General features: G+C 39.9%; 1 protein-coding gene across 12 annotated transcripts in view; it reads left to right on the top strand.

The window, feature by feature from the left end:
* The window catches only part of LOC119005480 (spectrin beta chain, non-erythrocytic 4-like), a 74,498-nt gene that overhangs the window by 38,144 nt on the left and 21,300 nt on the right, over positions 1-15,054 (top strand). For 11 of the 12 annotated variants that reach the window (XR_005070522.1, XM_037073137.1, XM_037073130.1 and 8 more), the window contains one exon: positions 2,137-2,283. Coding sequence is in view for 11 of the 12 variants with exons in the window: in XM_037073137.1 (XP_036929032.1) it covers positions 2,137-2,283 (147 nt within the window). In the remaining variant the exon portion in view is untranslated. Of the gene's footprint in view, positions 1-630; positions 908-2,136; positions 2,284-15,054 lie in introns of those variants that run through there. The other variant, XM_037073212.1, reaches the window with a different exon arrangement.

Raw genomic sequence — 15,054 nt, 5'->3', positions numbered from 1 at the left:
CAGGAGGGGAAGGATGAAACAAAAGCAGCTGTAGAGGAGTCGGGAGCTTGGCTGTTGGTAGAGAACGGCATGCTTCAATCCCCCCCCCCCCAAAAAAAAATATCTGATGTTTTTCAGCCTTTCTTTCCCTTCACACTCATTTTGACACCATTTTAAGCCCACCTCCCCCCTCCAACTCCTCCAGCTCAGCATCATTAGCCGTGACCGGTGAGCCTGGAGGCGCTGCCTGAATCCCCTGCCCCCAAAATCCGAGTCTTTCGCTCCTCCCTCTCCTCTCCTCTCCTCCTCCTCCACTTCATCTCTCCTCCAACCAGCCAGGCTGCCTGCTCACCCACTTGCTTGCCCACTCGCTGAAGGTGTGAAGCAGGGGAGGGGCATCCATGCACCGGCTCGGCTACCAGCCATTTTATTGTTTTAGGGAGCATGATTTTTTTCTTCTTCTACTTGTTCTTCTCTCACTCATCCTCATTCTTGCCCTCTTGCTCTTCACTGATCCGCCCCTGCCCCTCCTCTCTTTCCTGGTTGAGTGTACAGCGAGTCCTCGGCAACACAAGGAGGGAGAGAGAGAGAGAGAGAGAGAGAGAGAGAGAGAGAGAGAGAGAGAGAGAGCGCAGCCTCAGTTTGAAGTCTCCAGTCTGTCTCCTCAGCCTTCTGTATTGTTGTTATTTACCCTCCTGCTTGGCGTTTTCCTTTCAGCAAACCTTTTGTTGCACTGTCTCCAGAAGGCGCTTCTCTTTCTGTCTAGCTCTCTTTTAGCTTCCTTTCCTCATTCTCCCTCTCTCTCCATCTGACTCTGCGGTGAAGAGCGTCTTTGCATGTGTGTGACGGCAAACCAGCGAGGATGCGGATACCAGCGGCTGCCTGCAGCTGCTACAATCCCGCGGGCTGTTCCAGTTAAACGCCGCCGGTAAACGGGTTACTCGCTTTCAGTTGGGTTAGGAGAGAGGGACGGAGGTGCAGGTGGAAACGTTGCATGCAGGTGTGAGGATGATGATGATAACGGAGAAACTAGGGTGCTGATGCTGACCTGAATTTGTTGGTGATGCTGTCAGCGCAGGCGTGAGGTGTTTCACTGTGTGTTTGCCTCACACAGACAGATTTTACTCTTTGATGGATAGTGGAGGTGTGTGTGTGGGGTGGGGTGGGGGGGCTCTCTACTGTGTGGGTATGTGTTAATGCTGAGGACACTGATCTGTTGTGTTGTGTGTACATGTGAATTCTTGCGGCCATGCTTGTTGGTACACGTGTGTCTGCCTACATGTGCCTGCTGTGCGTCATTAAATATTCATGTCTGTGTGTTTGACCTTGCATTTCCCACTGTATGTGTCACTGGTGTGTTTATCTACAGTATTTCTATCCTATCAGCTTAGCTTTTCCTCATCACAGAAGCTAAAGAAAATGTTCATGTATGAATTATGATAATGTAATGTGAGTGTGTGTGTGTGTCTCTTATGCAATCAAACAAATGCGTCTCAGTTTCAGTGTGTGTTCAGTTGGTGTATCCAAATCTTTTACAATGAGAATTCAGTCAATGCACACCAACAGTTATTTAGGGCAATGTATCGATAAATATTATCATCATGATGTAAGACTATATATCATTATAGACTTCAGACAGTATGATTTAGCAAGATATGGCATTAGCGTTGTCTTTTCCTGGTTTTAAAAGGCTGCATTACAGAAAAGTACTTCCCACGTTATCATTATATCCACAATACTGAGGATTTTGTGTCAAATATGTCATTGTGTTAATATTTTGTGAAAACACCAATAGTCATCCTATGATATTATCGATATTGAGGTATTTGGTCAAAGTGCTATTGTGCTATTTATTTTATCGTAGGGTCCTAGAATTTATGTAATGCTTTTGAGGAGATTTAAGAATATTGAGATCTATCCAGCTGGTTTTCTGGGGAGGTCACTGGGGTAACAAGTATGGCTGATACTTCCTCATAATAATTGGTATACCAGCAGCACTGTCAAGGCTTTAAGCAGAATATATTTATTTTGGTGAAGTGACTGGACATGCAGGAAGTCACGCCGATACTGTGAGTTATTTACAGTATGTACACTCATTCAGTATTGACACCTCTCTCTCTTTCCATCTCCTCCTCTCTGCCTGTCTCACTTGCACAGCTGGGGGACTGGGTGTGTGAAAAGATGCTGATGGCGCGGGACAGCAGCCGAGACGAGACCCAGAAGCTTCATAAGAAATGGCTGAAGCACCAGGCCTTCATGGCCGAGTTGGCCCAGAATAAGGAATGGCTGGATAAAATTGAAAAGGTGAGTGCTGTTTTTTTCCCGTCCCCTGAAGACGCAGATTTGGTTCTGTTATTTCTCTTGCTTGAAAGTTTAAAGGGTCACTCTGATGTTCAGTGAGTTTTCTGCTCTTTGGCTTTTTGGAGCAGGAGAAAATGCCACTGTGGAACATGGAATAATGCCCATGTGTATTTTATTATATAGTATTTGTGATTCTTGTGACAGTAAGCAGAGGAGGAGGTCAGGATATGAAAGGAATGGCATGATATTTTGGTTTTAAAGTAAAATCAAACATGTAATTTATTCTGACTTGGACCCAGTGACATTATATGATAATTTTTGTAATGGCTTTGTAGGCAGTTCATAGTGAGAAAGGACCACAGAGTTAGACAAAAATGAACACTTTGTCTGAATGGTCAATCAGCAGTATTTGTCAGACATATGTGTAGAATGTTCCCCTCAGCAAATGACTTAGTTTGTAGGTTTTTTCTACTAATACTTTTGCAATATGTGCACAAGTGATTTGGCTCATCTGAAGTTTAGTTTATCATATCTTGCTTCGAACAGTCACATGTCAAAATGCTGACTACCTGGCTCTTCTGTGGAACACGATATAAAGTGTCTGCGATAAAGTCCATACACAATACTTATCAAGTGTTCACATTATTATATCAACGTTCAACCAGTTTCCTTTCAGTTAAAGTCTGCAGTTAAAAAAATACTTAATTTCAAGAGGTAGATAAAAAGCTGAAGAATAGATAAAAAGTTACATATCTTCATTTGTAAGGTATACTGTAAATGCTAGCTAGCCTACTGTGCTAATCTAAGATTTATTTATCTAATTTTAAAGAGAAAACTGACCCGATGTTCGTTCAGGCAGGAATCAGTGATGTAAACAAAGCCTGGACATCAGTCATCAGAGCTCCACATCCTGTCTCTACCCAGTGTCCACTGTTTTATACAACTGCCCTTGACTAAACAGCATTAAATTGACTTAATCAATGCATAACAAAGCCAGTGGCAAGGGCAAAAAGTATTACAGAGGGTTTTTAAATAGAGGGGAGCTCTGTAACCTTCACCACTGCTCTGTCCCGATAGGATCTGTTTCATATTAAGGAGATTTACACAGCGCAGCAGCGTCTTGTCTAAAGCTGCAGTCGACACAGACATAATTGGGTTATCCAGTGTTTCCCCAGCTACACATCCAGGTTTCTCTGGGATGACTCTGGGCTGTTGTGTTCACACGTCTGACTAGCTGCAGTGAATCTGGATGTGTAAGATCATTACTGGTTAGTAGAGCTGTAGTTCAGTGACAAATTCCCTCAGGCCATCTGTAACTCATCGCTGATCTGTGGTCTTGTTTTAGGCAGTCTCACTACATGGCGTTGTGTGTGTGTTGTGTTTAAATTCTGCAAAAAGCCAATCAAACTAAAGCTAAAGGTTTTCTGATGCTAAAGCTAAATATGTCTCATATTCACACCCATGCTTGACAGGTCTATGTTGTTTCAGGACATCAGCTAATGTTGACAATTGATGGCTAGCATTCAGCAGTCTCTCTGTGCCAGTCAGTGTACAAAATTAGATATAATATGCGATGACCCTTCAAAGTGAGTAACAGTGAGTGGCTGCTGAGAGAGTTTTGACACGACACATGGTTGCTAATGAACCCATGTGGGCTGCTGGAGAAAATGTGAGTGTGAAGTTTAGCAGGCTGTAGTTTTGTCTGAGCAGGATATATGATATACACACATCATGGCAGTGCATGTGTTGTGAGGGAAAGCCAAATAACTACTGTATTTCTAATGAATATACACTACAGTGACACTACATTTATTATCATAAAGCATAGCACTCACAAATCTTAAGTATTGCGACACTAAATGCCAGTTTTCAGTCATGACATGCTGCAGACAGTCTGTGGCATAATGACTCGATGCTTTGCAGTCTCATCCTGGGCAGGGCTCAAACTGAACTCCCCTGATGGGAGCAGAGAGATGGAGCCAAGGCACTGTGTTGTGTGTTTTCTGTACACATACTGTTGTTACTTACAGTTATCAATTAGTTGGAATTTAATCAACCTCTATTTCAATGATCAGTTTATCAAACAAAAATGCTAGTCGTTTGCTGTCTGTAGCCTGCTTTGTCATGTCTTACACTAAAACCAAGTATAGTCTGAGATTGTGGGCCAGTTTGCACTGACTATTGCTGTAGTTAAAATGCTATTTTAATGTAACTTGTACAGTGAAGAACATCAAACATCGACCCTTAGAAGAAGTGGCAGAAAAATGATAATGATGATGATAATCATGAAGGTAGATCTGCTTCAGCCACTAAAATATGACAGTTATTGTTTTCAAAACGTGTTTTGGGTTTTCTGGTCATCTCTCTGTCCTCCGCCAATCAGCTTGCAGATCACTTTAATATTATGACTGTTAGATATGCGGGTAGGCAACTTCACCCACTACTGGCCTGTAAGCTGCTCATTATGTCTAATTACTGTAAGCCTGTTGCTGAGAACCCAGTGATTTAACTTTTTTTTTACTCCTATAGTGGGCACCCGGAAGTTGGTGTGTATGGGTGTGTGTGTAGTCTTGTGCATGTTAGCAAGTGCGTGCTTGTACTGTTCGCCTATATCAGGGGCATATGATGTGTAGGAAATGACTGACTGATGTGTAATGATATACGCACAGTGATGTAATATAGTAGGACCAGCACAGCAAGGCCTTAGAGCACCGAGCTGTTTCCATTATAGATTCATAGGTTGGCTGACAGGAAAATGTTTATCGTAGGAGAGAAAGGGAAAGACGGAGACAGAGGAGAGCGGCAGGAGGAGAAACACTGGGGTGTCTTGTTGTATTCTTGCAGTGTCTGTAAATGATAACAAAAGTTAGATATAAGATAAGACAATAATTGTAGGGTCCTGATTGGCTAAATAATGAGTCAGTTTGAACTGGATTAAATAGCAATAGAATAACAACACCATCTGTGTTTAGCTTGGTTCCCTATAAACCTCACTTTGACTATTGTATTCTGTCTGCTACCGGGCATGAAATGTCCTGGGGAAATGAAGGCTGACTGGTGACCCGGTCAGGCTGGCAGCCCGGCGCCTTTTCTATCTGCTGTAACATCTCCATTGTGGACTAGATGAATGAATAATGTCACGCTTTGTCCTGTGTTTGTTCATAGCTGTTATTCTGAATAAAATGGAAACGATCCATTTGTTCAGTTGTTTAAGTAAAAAACATTTAATTTTTACTTGTTGTTTACATTACAGTTGATATGAATGCATGGTTTGTATGAAGCTAAATCATGGCTCTTTAGTTATTTTTCTTTATTTGGGCAAACCCTGTCGACCTATCAAAACAAAATTAACTTTGTTAAGGTGTTGAATCAGAAGACGATGCAGCATCCTCGTCCTCAGGTTGTGAGACTCTTCAGTTCACCTTCAGCACTCTGCTGTAAGAGGTAGCTTTCATTTTAGGACTTTTCTAACCTGGATACGTCAGAATCAGACCTGGTGATAGAATAGCTTTGATAATTACCCAGATATAGCCAGTTTTCTCTCTGATGCATGTAGGTCATATGGAGGAATCAGTTTCACATTTAAAGTCTTTTGTAACAAGTTAAAATTTCTTTGTGGCATCTTTAGATAATGTAAATAAATGGACTCATTATTGGACAACTGTTAAAAAGCAGCTTTCGTTGTCTGTAAAAGACAATCTGCTTTTGCTCTGAAAAAGAGTCTATTGTTGTTTTTACACCCACAAGCTGAAGAATTATTAGAATATTGTAACGTGCATGCCTTTGTTTGCATCTTTACATGAAAGACTGTAACTGGCAGACAATAAAAAAAAAACAATAACAACCTACTCAACACTTGTCATACCATACACTGCTCAAGCTAAACTTAAAATACTCTCCTCTTTTGGTTTATTTTTTTATATTAGCAAGCCCCATTTGTTCTACAAAAAAGCCCAGATTGAAAGACAACAACAAAATCAAAGGTGTCACGAGTGTAGAAACTTCCATGAAGCATGTTCAGACTGCAGGACAGTCACAGTAACCAACTTGTGCTGAAAATATAATTTTGAGGTTTGATGTAATTGACAGCAGAGATGTAGATAAACATGTATCTGAATGTTACCAAGAAGAAATTCTGATCCTGTGTGATATGGAGGTGTTAAAATCTGAAAAGATGATGATTAAGACAGCATTTTTATTTTCAAGAAATTAGCATTATTACATAGGAAATTGCCCATTAAGACATTTGTGGCAAGGAAAAGTATTTGTTTCTTTACTGTGTATGTTGAGCTTTGTGAGGGCCAATTTTAGGTGTTGACAAGGAGAACATTTTTAGAAAGTTTGGCTCATCATTTTTCCTTTTTCATAAAAGTGTTCAAGGGATCCAGACCTAGTTTTAGCATTAAGGATAAAATTAGGTTGCGGTTGGAGTTAGACGCTGGGTAGTAAATATATCATGCCTGTTTGATCCTCAAGGGTGTAGAAGCACAAACGTGTATTGGTGCGTATCCAGCTCTCGTGGTCCCAGCTCATGTTCTTAGGTAGCAGACTGTAGTCTCACCAGGCCGTCGAGCTGTTGGCAGACAGACAGAGTTTAGCTTTTAAAGTCGTACATGGCAGCCATGTTCACCCCACAAGCCTGTTCAATGACCGTTGCTAAGGAACTTGCATTTTTTTTTGGAAGGTAAAATTAATAGGATTTGGCATCTTGTTATGGTAATACTGATACATATTTGTTCCCATGGCTGGCTACTGTTAGAAACATTGCACTGTCCAGTAGCACTGAGATTTCATTAAAACAAGATTTTAAAAAAAATTGCAGTTTTACAGTCAAAACACAATAAACCGATTAATGGAAATCCCATCTTTTAATCTAATTACCAAGATGGACTTATCTCATCTGAGTAATTATATTTCCCTGAAGAGTTTTGGACAGTTCTCTTTGCAATCACAGGACTTTTATGTGTTATTTCTACCAAATGTTCGAACAGACTGTGAAAAGGACTTAGTTATTATGCACCCTCAGACTGGAATATTCTGCAGACTGCTTTAAAACTCCATGATCTGATTCACTTGTATGCTTTAACAGAGTTGTTGGTAATTATGTGCATGTTGTTCCTTAAGGTGTGATATATTGTAACACAATGTTCAATGGGACCTATCCTGGTTAAATTATAGTTAAAAAAAATGTAACAAAATTGGAAACATAACTTGGTTGGAATATGAATATAAGTTGAAAAGTAAAAATCAGTTGTCACTGTCTTATTTTAGAGCTGATTGTGGTTCTATCCTTTGTGATACTTCCTGTCCAGACACTCTCGTGTCCTGGTTGTGTCTTTCTGCTTGTGTCCTCTGAGAGTTTCCAGTCTATTTATGCAAGAATCCCTCTCTGCTGTGAAGGACGCTGTAAAGCCTGTTTTTAGAGTAGCGTCAGCCTTTTGTAAGGGTGCATGTTTCTGTATTTCACTCTGTACAGTATGAGTAAACAGTGTGCAGGAGCTTCGTTTTTAGTCTTTGGTAGTTACAGAAATGTGCTCATAGTCGCATAGTTTCTTCTGCTAGTCTGTCTCCCCCTCTTTTCTTCATCAATAGCCTCCTTAAGCATACCTGTATCTCCATCTCCATCTCCGACAGGATTCTCGGTCATAACATTTTGCGATTTACAGTCTGATTTTGTCTGCATTATCCTAATTTGCTGTTTGGTTCTGCTCTTCATTGACAGACTGTTAGTTATGTGAGTTAGGTCTGAAGCCACCCATACCTGACATCCTACAGGCTATAAGAATTTTTTATCCAGTTTCACATTTTCCATTCAGTTGATGTAACCTGTATGAGGAGCTATTAACAGTGTACCCTTGAGTAAGACACCATCAACCTGAATGACGACTAAAACCTTCAGTTTTCTGGTGTAAGGGGAGATCCCTGCAGATTATGATGCACCTTGTGTGCTGTGTCACTTTCTGTTGTGACGTCGAGCAGATGTCAGAGGCTTGTGCAACTAGTCTCCTCTTCCTGTGCTTGCGGCGGTTGCCAAGCAACAGCTGTCCAATCCCCTCTCCTTCCTCCTTGTCTTCCCTCCTCTCTTCATACAGCTCATGTGTGAAGGTCATCCCTCCTTCCTCCACCTTCTCTTTCTCTCTCTCAATCTTGATTAGCGTACCTTTAAGCAGAGGACAGGAAACATGTCAAGATTTAACAGGAAGTGATGTTAAGATTCAGCCCACAACATTAAGTATTGTTGTAGTGTAGTAAAGAGGGCCAAATTCTAATGAGCTGAGGTTTGCAGTGTTCTGAATGTGTAATGTATGTATTGTATAATGTATTTAATCAATAACTGCTGTTCTGTAGCTGCAGGATGACTGGGCTTGCTTCATGGGCCAGATGAAAATTTCTGAATACATTGTGGACTATATCTGTAATATGAAGCTGTGATAATGTTTGTGAGTGAATGAATGACCTGAGTGAAAACCTCTGTACAAAACTTAAAAACGAAATTCCCAAATGCAAGAATATTGTTGAGCCACTCGCAGGTTTCTGGTTTCCGACTGAAAATTTAACCTGAGTTCTTTTTTAAACATGAAGACATGATGGTTATAAAGATATGCCACATGCCTAGTCATTCTGCAATATCGCTCTGCAGCAGACCAACAGAAGCTGGTGGCTGTTATGGTTGATTTGCTTCAGTTGCAGCAGATTGTGTTTGTTTGTGTATGTGAGTGTGTGGGGGAGTGTGGGAGTGCACAGTGAAAACAGCTTCTTCCCGATGCAGTTGCTCGCCTAAATCCAGCGGGCGTCTGATTCCGTCCCCTTCTCTCCTCTTACTTTAGATAATTAATTGGCCTCATTAACTCATTAAGAATAACAATTGCAGCCTCTGCTGTCCCAGTCCCACTCTCACTCACTCTTTCCATGTTATAACACACACTATTAAAGAGATGGATAATTTGAGGTTAATAGACTGTGGATAGACTTAATACTTATTACTTTTCATAATATTTTAATGTTCTAAATATCTACTAAGCTGTGTCTTAAATCCTCTGTCCTCTGTGCATTGGGCATGTTTTATAGCTTAGCTTCAGTTTGCCAGACTCAGCACTGCATTGTAAAACTAAACTTTTATCAGTTTTTGCTCTACTTTAGTAGAGCAGCGCTTAAAGCTGGCATGCTAAAGTTAGCCATTACATCAATGCACAGTTAACCATGGCAGTGCAACATGACAGATTCCATGGAAGAGAACCTGCTCCCTCTGTTGCTATTACGGCTACTTTTAAGAGAATATGTATGCATAGATATTTCCATTTGTTCCAGATTGATTCCCTTAATCCTAGACAGTGGACCTTGAAGCAGATGGGCTTTCCAACATTTTAAACATTACATGCTAAAAGTTTCCATGCATACATGTTATTATGGTCAGCACAGTAATATGTGGCGACCAGCATCATCGTGATTTGTCCGATATATACCATGAATGTTGGCACCGAGTTTTATGGCACAGTTTTGAGATTTACTGACAGAATTACTGCTATTGCTACCAATAGGGCTGAATAAACATGATTTTAAGTAGCACGTAACATCTTTTGCTTAATGAATTGGCAAAACCTGAATTATAAATGCATTTAAGTGCACCTATCTCCTGCTTCACTCACAAAGCTCTGTGTGCATTAAGCTTTGACCTGTGGTTTAGTGCTGGCTCTGCAGTATGTGAGATAGTGTGTGTGTGTAAATGACGGAGCGTGTGTGTAGGTGTGTGTGTGTGGGCGGGTGTGGAGGTATGTGTGGTGAGAACATCAATGGAGCCGTGATGATACCAGCACTCTCACTGAGAACAAATGTTAAACTGAGACAGAGATCTGCTGATATATTTTTATTCTCTTTCAGTCAATTCCAGATTTATTTAGATACTCTGGCAGCACTGCTCATGAAGAATTCACACCGATACTGCATATAGAGTTGGACTGAACTGAGGAAGACACAGAAGGCTGAAAGTCATGTTGTGCTTCAATGATTTTAAATTGATTTTAAGGCTGTAGTAGCCGTCTGAAAAGCTGTCTGTGTGTTATATGATTTAATTGAAACCACTCAAAGTGAGTACATTTTCACAGACAATGGAATTCAAGGTACTTGAGAGGTTGTTGCATTTGTTGAGTCCATAGAGATATAGTGGAGTCCACCCACAGAGAGCTGAAGGCCCATCTGCCCCCTTGTTTCACAATATATTTCCCATTATTGTAAGACATTATATGAGGCTATTCTGTTTATATCCACAGTTAAATGTGTATCTGCTGCTTTATTACTGCTGAAATCTGCACCAGGCATGAATTGGATCAAAGACAAAACAGTTATTATGCTATTGTGAGTGCTTCCTTAAAAACAAACAAAAACAATGTTATCCACCCACTTCTCATCTTCTAGTTTCTGATTCTGACCTCATTATGTCACTCAGTGATACTATACAGGAGCGTCTTCTGCCAGCACTGCAACCCTGTTGTCAAGACTCTAATCCTCCTAACCAAGGTCCCGTCTGACTGGCCTTCATGAATACTCGAAGGGTTTAAACTTAAATCTCTTTCCTTGATTTGTCAGCTAAAATCTTACTGTTTTTTTCTCGTTTACTGTGTTTAAACTTTGTTGGTATGAGTTAACCAACTCATGGTGTCTTTATGTCTTTCTTTACTTACTTTAAGTTCATATCAGGTAGGAAGGTGCAGTGAAAGTGTTTTGTCCTGTACCTCCCAAATCCTGGAGCACTCTGAGCTTTCTGAAGCTCTCAGTACAAAATGTCACTCAGGGGGTTGATAAAACAAAAGTAACATTAAAAAGGTTTAGTCGTTCTCTTCCTCCAGTCAAATAGATGCTTTTAAAGCAGCGCAGAGGAGGACAGGAGGGCGCTTTTTAGAAAGATGGACAGCGTTAATCTCTGCCTCTAGCTGGGCACCTTCTGGAAAATATGTCATTCCTGTCTCTGTGTGCAGGTGTGTGAGTGCATATCTCTCAAACCTCTACTCTGTTAGCCAGACCGATGACCTACAATTGCAACTAAATATTATTATTGTCTTGATCCATTATTCTGCCACTGATTAATAGTTCAGTCTATAAAGTGTCCAAAAAATGTCCCACTCACAATTTTTGCTTGCCGAAAGTGACGTCTTTCTATTGTTGCAGTCCAAACCCCAAAAGATACTTGATTTACTTTTATAAATGACAAAGATAAAGCAGCAAATCATCATATTTAGGAAGCAGGGTCCAGCAAGTGTTTTACATTTTTGTTTTAAAAGGAAATCATGACACCAGTAACTTCTGTTGTATGTAATGTGGATGACTACCTTTGTGGAGAAGAATATATACAGTAGCTTGAATCTGAAAAACGGCCCCTCTTATTCTTGTAAAAACTGAGAGTTATTACCTGGAATGTACTGAGCAATTGTTTTTGGTCATACAATTTGATTTCTCACACGTGGAAGAAGTATTGACACAATAGCTGCAGTGGCCTGAGTGCGACAGACACAATGTCCGTCAGAGTGTCGGCAGTGATGCTCAGCAGCAGATGTCTGCTGTAATATACAGAACAGACAGCAGATAGAGGAAGGCCCATCTGTTGCCGTTAGCGTCAGTGTCCTGTCAGGAGTCCTCGCTCGGTCCTACAGGACTCTTTTCTTTCTAATCTTTTTCACCTGTTTCTTCTGCTTGATTTAGTTCTTACTCATTTTATTTGGATTAATATATTCTCTCTGAACCCCATTCAGATCACTGCTGTATATCTTTTTCTTGTTATCATAATTATTTGAAATAAGGTGGTATTATTTATTTCATGAGAAGCTCATTTAGAAGAACACTTCATCCGATTTATCAAGATTTTTGAATCCACAGTTAGCGCTTTATTATGAAGTTATGTGGTACCTTAACATGCTGTAACCATTCATTTCAATACTTTGAAGTTAGATATGTATTTGAGTCATTTTGTAATACACTTCCATAAAGCTGTATAGCCCCTCTCTCTGCAACTTGATAGTACCGCTCATTAGACCCTCCAGTTTTTACCGCAGGTTTTCTGTTAAAGTTGGATGTGCCCTTCAAACTGAAACCATGATACCTCTGAAGACAAGATAAGATAGTATACTACTCCTTTCACAGGATGACTACACTTACCTTCACGTGTGAAGTCAGCTGATTGCCACCTAAACTTTTAGAGAACATACAGCAGTGATATGTTGGACATGGATTTTCCTTCACATTGTCTTGGATCTGTTTTGCTGTGGGAACTCAGCAGATATTGTCAGTGTAAGCAACAGAAAATCATGATCCTCTTTGAAATGCAGACTGAGTATGTGTGAGTGTGGAGTAGCAGCTCTGAGCCCGTGGGTGAAGCTGCTCCGAGCCCACGCAGCTCTCCCACTTACCGCAGAGGACAGCATGCATCAGCAGCCAGGGAAACGCTTCACCACAATGAAAGCTGACGTAACGCTGGAAATTACAGGACTGTGAGTGGAGAAGTGAAGCCTGCTGTACAGCTTTTAATTCCTCTCAGTGTTCGATGTGTGTCATTAAAGTACCTGCACACATTAACAGCTGAGAGATGACCCATTATACACCCAGTCCTCTTGAGTTTGTTTTAATGGAACAGCTGGGAGTTAACTGTAGTTTTACAGGAAAACGAGACAGTCTGTTATGTTGCCTTCCTGATAAGCCTAGCGCTTATCAAATAACAAGTAAGACTTAAGTTAATTGTTGGGTTTACTCATATGTGCCTTGTTCTCAAAACAGCACATTTCATATTTGGAGTTTTGCCCACATCCTTTTATGGCAACAAAACAAAACTCCTGTTTCCATTTTTTTATGCAAGCCTGATTAATGCTGTCCGTGAACAACTCTGACAATCAGAGAATGAAGTGCGATGACTCACTCCTTCACTGCTTCTATCATTAGCTCCAGAAAAAAAATCATGCTTTTCATTCTTTTCTACCAAGAGTTGCTAGATTTTCTTGCCCAACGTCCACATGTTAGATACACCAATGTTTTTATGGTGTTGCTTTAAATTTGCGTAAGTAACATGGCTGAAACATGAAAAGTATGTAGAGATTTGAACAAATAGTTAAAGGGTTCTTTTTGTTTTGTGTGCCAATGTAAAATGAATTCATTTTCTTCATTTTCAGCTTTTTTAGCTGTTACAGTAGGATCATACAATGTGTTTAAAGTTACACAGTTATGCAGTTTGACAAAGAAGCAAACAAGCCACCAAGTCTTTCTTCATATGGTTGTTTTTATTAGATATGTTTCCTTGTTTTCTGTAACTCTCTCTCTGTCTTTAACACTCACACACACAGACACAAACACACAGGCTGCAAAAGATGAATTTCAATTGAACGGGGGAAGGATTTCACTGTGGGGGAGGCTAAACTGGAAATAAGGGAGCAGGTGTACATATGGAATATGGTGGTGGTGCTGTGTGTGTGTGTGTGTGTGTGTGTGTGTGTGTGTGTGTGTGTGTGTGTGTGTGTGTGTGTGTGTGTGAGAAAGGGGGGTTCAGAATAGGATGAGGTACAAAGGGGGGGCAGAATTATGAAAAAGAGAGTCCAGGGAGAGGGAAGGGGGAAGGGGAGTGTGAGGTAATTTATGAGGCATTCAAATACGCCGAGGTTTAATCTCTTCACACACACACACACACACACAAACAGACAAATGCACACCTACTTACCCAGTCCCACAGTGTGTGCACATAATAATGGTAACATAGTGAATATTTGTGGATATGATGGAACAAAGAAAGAAAGACTCTGACCCAGATTATGCTTCCTTTATATTTTGACCTCCATTGGTCATGAATATATTTAGATGTGGTCTGTAAAATATGTATAAGATATTTAAAAAGCAAATAAAGGAAAATAGCTGTTGCACATTCCCAGAGGCAGAAGTGTTTCTGATTGTTGATCAAACAAATGGACCAATTAACGTTATATAAGATTATGAATAGAAAAATCATCATCACGTTTATTGATAATGAAATTGATAATTAATTGCAGCTATAAATTTCATCTCTGTATTTGTAACAGATGATGTCATTTTCCTCTTTGTCTGTAACTCAAGTATGTTACACCTTCTAAAATTGTTTGGTTAATTCTTTTATTGTTTGTGTGATTTTCTAATTCACATTTCTTGGAATAGAAACGGTTAATTTTCACTTAATTCTTGTGGACCCCAACGCTTAAGAAAAACACATCTTTATTCTTCTGGCCTAAATCTCATGAGCTCATGTTATCAGAACAAATGATCTAATTAGATGTTGGAGTATTTTTTGGCATAAATTTGCATAGTAATAACGGGAAAAAAGTGGTTTACTTGAAAATGATAGATGCTTAAAGATTGTGAATGTATGTTTATTCCTTTGCTTTGTAGTAACGTGCATTCACTGATTAAGGTGGTAGTTATCTTAATTAATGACCTTTTTATCATAACAGATTGTGTCAAATACAGCGTGGTGATTATGGTGTGACATTTGGTAGCTTAAATATGTTTAGTTTTCAGTATTTACCAGAAGTGTTCCATTTGTTGCTTAATGTCAACTAATGAGCTACATTCTGTACATCATAATCCTCCATAATAATCCCTTATTTATTTATTTTTTGCGATCTAAGTCTTTATTTTGTTTTTTAATGATCGTCAACAGAAATCCAAACAGCGCAGAGTAAACACAGAGGCATAGGATCATAGCTGCTGTGCCCATAACATTAATAATTTAAGAATCCACCAGTCCCAAATCATTAATTTACCCACTCTAGA

This window comes from Acanthopagrus latus, chromosome 2, assembly GCF_904848185.1.
Source record: "Acanthopagrus latus isolate v.2019 chromosome 2, fAcaLat1.1, whole genome shotgun sequence".
In the NCBI taxonomy this organism is placed as follows: Eukaryota; Metazoa; Chordata; class Actinopteri; order Spariformes; family Sparidae; genus Acanthopagrus; species Acanthopagrus latus.
Note: the sequence above shows the minus strand (reverse complement) of the source record. Positions and strands in the feature narration are given on the sequence as shown.